General features: G+C 40.7%; 1 protein-coding gene across 1 annotated transcript in view; it reads left to right on the top strand.

Moving 5' to 3' along the window:
- The first annotated feature begins 2,129 nt into the window (after nt 1–2,129).
- ALAS2 (aminolevulinate, delta-, synthase 2) overlaps nt 2,130–11,078 on the top strand; it is a 26,389-nt gene continuing 17,440 nt past the window's right edge. Inside the window, exons 1-3 of the mRNA XM_006875262.1 lie at nt 2,130–2,253; nt 8,262–8,457; nt 9,067–9,189. Coding sequence (XP_006875324.1) covers nt 8,277–8,457; nt 9,067–9,189 — 304 coding nt within the window. The 5' untranslated portion in view covers nt 2,130–2,253; nt 8,262–8,276. The remainder of the gene's footprint in view (nt 2,254–8,261; nt 8,458–9,066; nt 9,190–11,078) is intronic.

Here is an 11,078-nt window from a genome sequence, read left to right as displayed (position 1 = left end):
CAAGTGTGGTAACAGTAGTAAGGTTGGCCCAGGATCGGGCAGTGTTTCATTCTGCTGTGCATAAGGTTGCTATGGGTTGGTACTGACTCGATGGCACCTAACAACAACAAAAACAACATAATATAAGCACTGGACTGCTAACCACAAGATCTGAGTTTCAAGCCTGCCAGCTGCTCTATGGGGAAAAAATGAAGTTTTCTGCTCCTGTGAAGATTTAAAGTCTCAGATTTAAAGGTCACTATATGTTGGAACCAACTCAATGGTGTTTAACAACAATATCATATAGGGTCACTAGGAGTCAAAAGTGACTCATGGCACCTAACAACAACAACATAGAGTAAACTGTCCATATGAAAAAATTTAATGTCTTTATATCCTTTGACACAGAATTCTTTTTCTTAGAGGGGATTACTCTATATAGTCCAGATTCCTGATGTGACATTGGAAGATAAACACTGGACTACTAACCACAAGGTCAGTGGTTCAAACCTACCAGTTTCTCCTTGATAACCCCATATAGGGTCGCTATGAATCGGAACCTACTCAATGGCATTTAACAAAAACAACGACTCTAGAGTCCTGGTGTGGTACTGTAGGATAAGGATTGGGCTGCTACACGAAATGTTGATGGTTCAAACCCACTAGATATTCCTTGTTGTTGTTGTTGTTAAGTACCATGGAGTCAGTTCCGACTCATAGTGACCCTGCACAGGTTTCCGAGGCTGTAAATCTTTACAGGAGCAGAGCACCTCATCTTTCTCCCGCGGAACCGCTGGTAGTTTCAAACTGCCGACCTTGAGGTTAGCAGCCCGATTCGTAACCACTACGCTACCAGAGCTCCTTGGGAATCCTATATAGGGTCTCTATGAGTTGGAACAGACTTAACAGCATTTAACAACAACTCTATAAAAATGAGACCTGGTGTGGTGCTATAGGTTAAGCATTGGACTGCTAATCACACTAACCTTAAGGTTGGCAGTTCAAACCCAGCAGTTACTCTTGGAAACCCTATACAGGGTCACTACAACAGCAACATGATAAAAGGATACTTTCACATATGTTCAAAGATGTTTACTGTAACATTATTTATAATGGAAGAGAAAAAGAAATTCCTAGAAACAATCTAAATGTTTATCAATAAGGGAGTGGTTACATATATTATGGTATATCAAAATCTGGAATATTCTAATTCTACTAAACAAAATGAACTTACGTGGAATGATCTTTATGGTATGTGGTTAAATGGGGAAAATAAAATTTCAGATTAATATATGAGTATGATACCACTTATGTAAATCTATTAATGATGATAATCTACTCCACAGATAAAATTGCCTGAATATGAGATAGTCCTGCTGCCCTAGAATTGTGAAGGGAAGGGGAAGAAGGGAATGAGAAAAGAAGAAATTCAATGGAGATAAAGAATAGGTAATATAAAAGAGAAAAAAGGAAACTTCAAATTTTAACTATATATTCTGAGACAGAAATGTGGTGCTTGAGGAGTGTAGGTTCTAAAACCAGATTCCCTGGGTCCCTAGGTAGGTTCTACACTCACTAGCTGAGTAATTATAGATAAGTTACCTCACCTCTCCAAGCCTCAGTTTCTTCATCTGTAATATGGGAATAATAGTACCAATCTCTTAATATCTTTATGAGAATGGATTAAAATAATCCATGCTAAGCACTTAAATCCTTAGTGTGGCATTGTGGGTTAATGTGCCAGACTGCAAAGCATTAATGCTCCAGACTGCAAAGCCATTTGGACTGCAAGGTCGGTGGTTCAAGTTCACCAGCTGCTCCTGTGAAACCCTATACAGGGTCGCTATGGGTGGGGATCAACTTGACAGCACCTCACAACAACAAGCACTTAAAGAATCCAGTGCATAGTAAATGATCAATCAACATTAGCTGTTATTCTTTCGGACAGTCTAAGAAGCATTTTCTGTACATGATGTTACAAACAACAACCCTAGGATGTTTATAATTATGATTTTAGAGCCCAGTGAGCTCATTCTGTTACCCTAGAGAAAGAAGATAGAGAAAGGAGAGCCAGTGCTGGGTAAGGAGGGAGCAGAGAGGGAACTTCTTTGAGTTTTATCTCCAGCAGGGGCCTGAGATACCTACTGGGTAATACTGGGCCAGGCCAGGAAAAGGCGGGGTGGGTGGAGCCAAGCCAGAGGGGAAGGGATAAATGCCTAGTTCTGATCCACAGCACCCACCCATCGTTCATTCGTCCTCAGTGCAGGGCAACAGGTAAGAATTGCTTTAAAACTGGGGACCTTTCTCTGGTCAGCCTGCCCACTTCAGAGCTATGCATAGTGGCTTGACTAGACTTGAAATTTTCTGTATCTGTTTCTTGGAAATCTGTCTCTTTGTCATTTTATTTTTCTCTCCTCCCATGTTTCTTTCTGCTCTACCTGTTTTCAGTTTTCCTTTGTCTGTTTCCCCTTGTTTTTTCCCCTCATTTATTAGTGTTTCACTCACTCTCATTTCACTTCATTTCCGACAACTTATATTTTTCCTTATTTTCTTTCCTCTGCATTTCGGTTACTCTATCCCTCTTTCTGCCTCTATCTCTTATTTTCCTTCTCTGTCTCTCAACAGAGATGTCTTACTATTTCTCCTTATAATTCTCCATCCAATCCTCTTTTATGTAGTCCTGGTGTGGTGCTGTAGGATAAGCACTGGACCATAAGGTCAGTTTGAACTGCAAGGTTGGCGGTTCAAACCCACTAGTTGTTCCTTGGGAATACAGGGTCGCTATGAGTCAGAACTGACTCAGCACTTAACAACAAGAATCCTCTTTTGTGTGCTCTCCCTCTTCTTAGTTGAGTGCACAGCCAAAGAGACCAAAATCTAGGGGGCCAGAGTTGAAGAGGAAAAAGTGAAGGGTTATAGGGATGGTAGCAATAATGAACTGGGCAGAGAGAAATTTGAGAAAAGATGAAAGAGGAATGCTGTACCACTAAAAGATTTGTTCTCTCACCTTTAATTCACTGTGAGACCCTAGCAAATCAGTCACCCTCTGGGAAAAAAAAAAAAAAAAAGATATTTGGGCTATGGTTTTCCCAAACCCTTCTAATTTTGATTTTGTCTTCAAATTTTTTTTGTTTCTAAGAAATTCTGATTCTCTGATTCCAGATAGCAAAAGTCTCAATTTCTCCAGTAGTGGGGAGGGTGTGGTAGGGAGTCAAATAAGGCCTGATGCTTGTAACTCCTGAGAAATAACAATCCTCTACCCCCAGACCTAACTGATTCTTGAAAAGCAAACTCAAAATGGGGAGAGCAGAGCAAGGAATGTTGCAATGAGGTTTCTGCCTCTCTAGTTGGGTAGGGGTTGTCTTGGCCCTGGGATTGCAGATTGGGTGCTGACATAAGAGAAGATTTTAAAGGCACAGTGTCTTAGTTATCTAGTGCTTCTATTAGAGAATACCACAAGGGGGTGGCTTTAACAAACAGAATTCTGTTCTCTGGCAGTCTAAGAGGCTAGAAGTACAAATTTAGAGCACCAACTCTAAGGGAAAGCTTTCGCCTTCTGTTGTCTCTGGGGTAAGATTTTTGTCTCCTTTCAACATCTCTGGGCTTTTGAAGATCTCCATGTGCCTTGGCACCAATCTCCCCCTGGGTCTGGGAATTTCTCAGTACAGGGACCCTGGGTCTAAAGACATGATACATTCTTGGGTCTTCTTTCCTAATGGTAGTCAGATCCCTCAATCTTTGCTTTTTTCACTCCCTTTTTAACTCTTGTAAAATAAAAGGTAATACAGGCCACATCCCAGGGAAATTACATTAGATCAGGGCTGTGACCTGAGTAATGGTGTTGCATCACACCTTGATCCCTTATAATTGATTGGCTGTCCACATCAGATGACATCTCGGGGGTGATTACATCAATACATAACCACCAAATTATGTCATAACTTCACTAAGAATCATGGTCCAGAAAAGTTGACATGTATTTTGGGAGGACACAATTCAATCTGTTGAATGCAGGGGAAAAATTTGAGCTAGATTTACTTGGAGTAAAATCTCACTATCATCACTCTAAGTGAAAAAAAAAAAAAAATGCTTTAAGAAGAACCTTGACAGTGATTACCACATAGTATGTACACATGTTGTTAAAAGGTAGAATGAACAAATGAATGAATGAAATGAATGTTCAACAGTACTGTTCCTTTAGTAAAGGTATTTGTCACAGTTCAAAATTAAATGTCCTGGAAAGGGACTCATACTATGATACAGCAGAGGGACAAATATCTGGATTCAGACCCTCAGTCTAGAGAATATACAATAATATTTGAATATTATTAATTAGAGAATCCTGGAACAAGATTGTCTGGGTTCTGATCCTGGTTCTGCTACTTACTTGCTGGGTGACCCTGGACAGATTACTTTACCTTTTTGTGAACTATTTTCTTAATCTTTAAAAAAGAAATTTAGTGCCTTGCTCCCAGGGTTGTCATGAGAATTAAATGAGTCAATGTATGTGAAGCATTTACAACAGGTCCTGGCACAGTGAGTGCTCTGTGATTGTTTGGCTATTAGAACCACAACCTAAGTAATTATCTAGTTCATTATCTGTGGAAAAACTGAGGCTGAGAGAGAGGAAGTACAGAGCTCAAGTTCCTACAGTAAATTATAACAGGGTTAGGATAAGAGTCAGTTGTTTAGCTTTTCAGATTTTCAGTTTCCCTTTGTCTATATCTTCACTTTCCCTATATAGAAAATGGAGGAAATATAAGTAGTCAACACTTATTCAATACTTATGCTAAGACAAACACTCATTTAAACACTTTTTATAGATTATTTTATTGAATATTCACAATATCCCTGTGATGTAGGCTCCCCTTGTTATTATCTACATTGTACAAATATGAAGATATAGAGCAGACTTTTGCATGGTTTCAGAGCTAATGAGTGGTTGTTGTTGTTAAGTGCTGTCGAGTCAGTTCTGACCTATAGCAACCCTGTAGAGGGTTTCCGAGGAGCAACTGGTGAGCTTGTACCACTGACCTTGTGGTAGGGCCAGGAATTAAATCAAGAGTGTGTACTCTGCCTAAAATGCTTATTTGGTTTAAGTTTATCCACTTGTATGGTAGGTGGTTGTTGTTGTTAAGTGCCTTCAAGTTGGTTCCAACTTATAGTGACCCTGTATAGGGCTTCTAAGACTTTAAATGTTTGTGGGAACAGAAAGTGTCATCCTTCTCCCATAGAGTAACTGGTGGTCTTGTGGTTTACAATTCTGTGCTTATTCTACAGAGTCATCGCCCTCCAAAATCCCCTTAGAGATGATTAAACATGTTCCATTTTCATACATGGGAGTACATGAAGAAATCCACCATTGATTGCATCACTAATATTGAGGTCTTTCTTTTCCATAATAGGCCTGAATGATGTTGTCATATTGTCAGTGCTTATGCTACAGAAAGGAGTTTGCAGGAACCTGGAAACTGGCCATTTTTCTTACCTACCTCTCCCTGGGTCATCCATCCCTCCTCCTTGCCAATAGCCAGGATCAGCCCTAGCCAGATGGTCAGATGTGATTCCAGGAAGAGGCACCTCTTCCCTCCCACACCCTGCTCTCAGCCTGGGGAGTGGCTAGACCCCAATGACGATAACCCCTAGGAACTTATCTGTGGTCTGCAGACTCAACCCTGAGTACTGTATGTAGCCTTTGCAGGCAGTCAGGAGAAGGGAAATTCATACCTCCACATATGAGGTAGATATTGGATCGAATTAATCACCTACCATGTGAGGTAGGCATTATTACCTCACATTTGACAAATGATGAAAACTGAGATCTAAAGAAGGAAAGTGACAAGGTAGTTGGATAACTGAAATTGGAATAGAAAAAGCAAACATTCATTGAAAATTTACTATTTACCAGGCACTGTCCTAAAGGTTTGATATGGGTTCTTTCCTTTAATCCTTTTAACAACCTTCTTTCCCCAATTTCAGGGCTCATATGCCCTGGCTACATATCAACTCTGGCTGTTATGATATTCTCTGAGAATGTGTGTGGGATGCTCTGGAATAGACTACTTTATGTGGTAGGAGGAGGGTGTTTGCACTGTGAGATCAGGAAAAAAGGAGTGTAGCTTTTTAAGAGGTGAGGAGGTCAGGACCACAAGTTCTTCTTGCTCATTTGTCCCTCATAACATAATGTCCCATATACTGAAGGTGCTATTAGATTCTTTCCCCCGATACCGATACCTTTCCCATTGTCCTGTTCCTCACCTTTGACTTTGATTTTACAACTTGCCCTTTTTCTTCCATTCTGTTTATCCCTCTTACTCTTTCTCTTGGTATCTCTAAGTGCTCTTTCTCCCACAAACCCCCAACCTACCTTAGCCACCTTTCTGTTTCTATTCTTTGATCTTATCATTTTCTCTACTCTTTTCTCTAGCATTCAGTCTCTCTGTCATCTCTCCAATAGGTCTGTGCTTCTCTTCTAACTCTTGTTTGTTGGTCCCTCCCCAATGTCTGGTAACATTTCTTCTTCATCTTTATGCCTGGTTGTGACTCTCTAACCCCACTGAATTCTCTTCTCTCCTGTTCTCAAGTCTTCTCTATGTCCCAATTCTGTCTCTGTCCCCAGTTTTCTCAGTCTTTTGTCTATTCCTCTAGGCTCCTAAATTTTTTTCTCATGCTCCTTTTGTGACCATTTGCCTATCTGCCTCAGCCTCTACTTCTGAATCTCACTTTTCCTTTGTTACTTTCTCTTTCTTAAAATAGTTCTCTTTTCACTTGCCTCACTTTTATCACTGTCATTTGGATTACTGGTCAGTCCCTGCTCTTTTTGTATGTCTCTCTTTTTCTCTATGTATTTGTGGCACTGTGGGATAATGTGTCAGAGTGCAAAGTCGTTTGAACTGCTAGGTTGATGGTTCAAGTTCACCAACTGCTCCTCGGAAACCCTATACAGGATTGCTATGGGTCGGAATTGATTCAACAGCCCTTAATAACAACAATAACATCTCTCCCTTTGTTTCTGCTTGCTTTCTCCCATATCTTTCTCTGATTTCTCTCTGCTTTGTCATCTAATCTCACTTGCTATCCTTTTGTCCTATGTCATTCTGAATCAGTCATTCTCTTCCAGTCTGTTCTCTTCACTATCCTATCCCCCTTCCATCCCCATTTCCCTATGGCTTTGGTCTCCTACTTTCCCTCAGTTTCCATTTTTCTAACTCCACCACCACAACTTTGTCCTCTCTCTACTTTCCTCATTTTCTCTTCTTGTGCTACTCCTCTTCACCCCATTTGAGTCCCTATTTATTCATGCATTTACTCTCAAATTCAACAAATAATTGTTGAGCACTTACTATATACCACTTGGGTACTTCTTATATGGCCTTTCTGTTTGCTTTCTCTCCCCTCTTAACCTCTGTCTCTTACTTCTTTCACTGACTCACAAATTATATCTTTGTGCCTTGTCTTTCATTCCCACCAGACCCTAAGTTTGCTTTCTCACTTACTTGTGGTTTCTTTCTTTCTTTTTTTTTTTTAAGGCCAGGAGCAATTCACAGATAATATGACTATACCAGCCTGGAGGCACATGGTCTATAAGGCCTGAAGCCTGCACTGTCTTCCTATTCTCTGGATCTCCATAAACTGGTACTTTTAGCCTCCAGTTCCTTTTCCTTCCTCTGGCTGAGCTTGCTCAGGAAATTCTCTGGGCTGAGTCTCAGTAATCCTGATCAATAACATCTCTCTGCAGTGGCAGGCCAGTATCATTAATATTATTAGAGCCCTATTGTGATGCTGTAGGATAACTACTGGACTGGTTATTGCAAGGTCAGCAGTTCAAACTCACCAGTTTCTCCTTGGAAACCCTACAAAGGGTCACTATGAGTTAGAACCAACTCAACGGCACGTAACAACAATTATTAGAAATATTCTTGACCCAAGAGTTGTCCAAAGAGTTAGTAAGTTGTCACCTCTCATACTGCCACATACAAACACACTTCAATGATCCTTCCTTTCACAAAAGGGGTAAATGGCAGAGCCTGAGTCCGAATCTAGTCTTCTTAGTTTCCAGTTGGAAGTCTTTCCTCTACCCCTTTGACTAATGGTCAGTTTCCTACTTCTTCCTCTCTGATGCCCTGTTAGTACATTTTAAACACTGGGGGAAATGTTCTTGCCCTGGGGAGGACAGCAAGTATTGAATGGGACACTAAGGGCAAAGGAATCAATATAGGAAAGACCCTTGACTTTAATCAGGCCTTCATGATAGAATCTCATCTGTTCCACACCTTCTATAGAACTTCGGGCTCAAGATGGTTGCAGTGGCCCTGTTGTTACAATGCTGCCCAGTGCTCTCCCGGGGCCCCACAAGCCTCCTAGCCAAGGTGGTTAAAACTCACCAGATCCTGTTTGGCGCTGGACGTTGTCCCATGCTGGCTACTCAAGGAACAACCTGTTCTCAAATCCACTTTGAGGCAGCCAAGGCTGGAGGAGGTAAGAAGATGCTACTGGCAAATGGGAAGACTTTCTAGGTCTTAGAAAAAAAAATTTTTAAATAAGGTTACAAATCATATTAGTCATCAATGCCTAATAATTAGAAGGACTCATGTGAAAAGTGTTAAGGCAAGATGAATTGCCACCCCCCCAAATCAACATTTGATTTCTGATGAGTCTTCTAGAAATGATCCCACTCTCATGCTCCTCATATGCTATACTCCAGTCATGCTGGAAACTGCTTAGAATTGCCTTTAATCAGCCCTATTATCTTGAGTTTCTGTGCTTTGCTCCAGCACTTTCCTTATCTAAGCATCTCTTACTTTCTTTTCATTACTTAGCTTGGGCATCACCTCCTCAGAGAAGTCTGCATAGGCCTCCAACCTGTCCAATTCCAATTTTGGTTTATATCACATCCTTTTCTAGACTTCTGTAGTCTCTGTCTTCCCTTCCATCCCAGCATTTATTATAATGTATCTTCAGTATATGCCATCTCCAAAAGCTCAGGAGCTGAGATAGGGCTTTGGCTTAGAGTAGGTTTCAATAGTCATTTTGAACTGAACTTATGGCTATAAATTAACCCTCACTTGCTCTCTTACCTTTTCATAGATTCTGCATCTTCAGCCAAGGGCCACTGTCCCTTCATGCTGTCAGAACTCCAGCAGGGGAAGAGTAAATTTGTGCAGAAGGCGGCCCTGGAAATACAGGAGGATGTGAAGGCTTTCAGGAAAGGTTAGATTCAAGTCCCACTTCATCTAACCTTTATTCCTAGTTCTTCAACCCATGTTATCATAGCCCTCAGCTAGGTTAATACAAATACAGGCTAGGTTAATACAAATACAGCTAGTACACATCCCATGATGGGAAGTCTAGTCTTTTCCAGAAGAGTCATGGTAGGCAATAATTTAAATTGTGCACTGAAGTGCAGACCTCTCCCTGTTCAAACATACATACACACAGAGGTTCCTGTAAATTACAGCCATTACTCTAAAATGAGTTCTCTATAACTCTGCCTCCTGCATCCCAAGTAGCTAAATGGATCTTACCAGGCTGGGCTCCCACAATTAAAAAGACAATCTGGATTTTCATATATAAGAAAAGTTTGAGAGCAGGCATATCCTTTAGAGGGTTGCAGAGTCTCAGGATAACTTAACTTGTACAGACCATCCAAGATAATAACACTTGAGAGATGACCACATTATTCATATATTTTGTAGATCCTTTTGAGATATCTATGGGACAAACATTTCAAAATTATGTTTTAATGATGTTCATAAAAGCTTAGTAAGGTACACTGTCCTATGTCTACCTCCCAGAAGGCTGACCCAGTTAATTCACCCAAGGGAAAGTTGTAGTGGGAAGGGTATGATTTGCCTTATGGAAAATTTCCTGACATTATATAAGAGTCTCCATATGGAGAGGTGGGGAGAGAAAGATTTCTTCTCTCTGGAAAAGGATTCTCTATTTCATAAACTTGAAACATTGAGCACAAACAGCAGAGCACATATTCTTTTTCATCCCCTTCTCTTCATGACCAATGAAACCCCATACTCCCAGTCAGATTTGCCCAGCACCATAGACTCAATAAGTCAGAGGAAACTACTGTCCCCAGGAGCCAGAGCAGATTTTAGAGAAGGTCATGAACAATAGGACTGGTGAGTTTGTTCAGGTGCCAGGATAGACATTAAGGACTGAAAGGATTTCTGACATTGCAGAAAAAAGGACAAGGGAGGACTTTGGAACCAAAGGGAGTCTGGGTTTAAATTGTAGTACTGGCACTTGCTAGATTTATGTGCTTTGGTAAGTCATGACACTTCTCTGAGCTTCAATAGGCTTTTAATACCTACCACAGCAGGTTATCAAAAGAAGAAAATAAAATTATTTTTATTAAGTGTAACCATCACAGTTTGTCATACTGTGGTGGCTTGTATGTTGCTGTGATGCTGATTGCTATGCCACCAGGATTTTAAATACCAGCAAGGTCACCCAGGCAAGTTTTAGAAGCACTTCCAGCCTAAGGTAGACTAGGAAGAAGCAGAGGAGAATCATTTGTGAAGGGCTGACCACTGAAAAATTTGAGTAGCAGCAGAACATTGTCTGAAAGAGTGCCACAATGAGCCCCTTAGACTGAAAGGGACTCAAAATACAACGAAGATCTGTTTCTTTTAAATAGAGTTTAATGACATAGATGGAGCAAAGCTTCTGGGACCTGCATTTGCTGACGGTCACACCCCAAAATGAGAAGAAATAGCTACAATTATCCATTAATATTCAGAAAGTCAAATTACAAACTATGAATCTAGGAAAATTGGAAGTTGTCAAAAATGAAATGGAATGCATAAAGATTGCTATCCTAGTAGGCATTAGTGAGCTGAAATGCATAGGTATTGGCCATTCTGAATTGAACAATCATATGGTTTACTATGCTAAGAATAACAAAAGAGAGAACAAACAAGACGGTGGATCGGGAGGACGTATAGCAGAGAGCTCCGCCAACAACAACACAGAATACCTGACCAAACAGGCTCAGGGGATGGTCCCAGAACTCTGAACCACATATAAAGGAATACTTAGAAGGTTGGAAGGCTCACAGCTGGGGGAATTTGTGGCAGAAGCAAGAA

This window comes from Chrysochloris asiatica, unplaced genomic scaffold, assembly GCF_000296735.1.
Source record: "Chrysochloris asiatica unplaced genomic scaffold, ChrAsi1.0 scaffold00315, whole genome shotgun sequence".
Taxonomy (NCBI): domain Eukaryota; kingdom Metazoa; phylum Chordata; class Mammalia; order Afrosoricida; family Chrysochloridae; genus Chrysochloris; species Chrysochloris asiatica.
The sequence above is the reverse complement of the archived record's forward strand: the minus strand, read 5'-3'. Positions and strand labels throughout refer to the sequence as shown.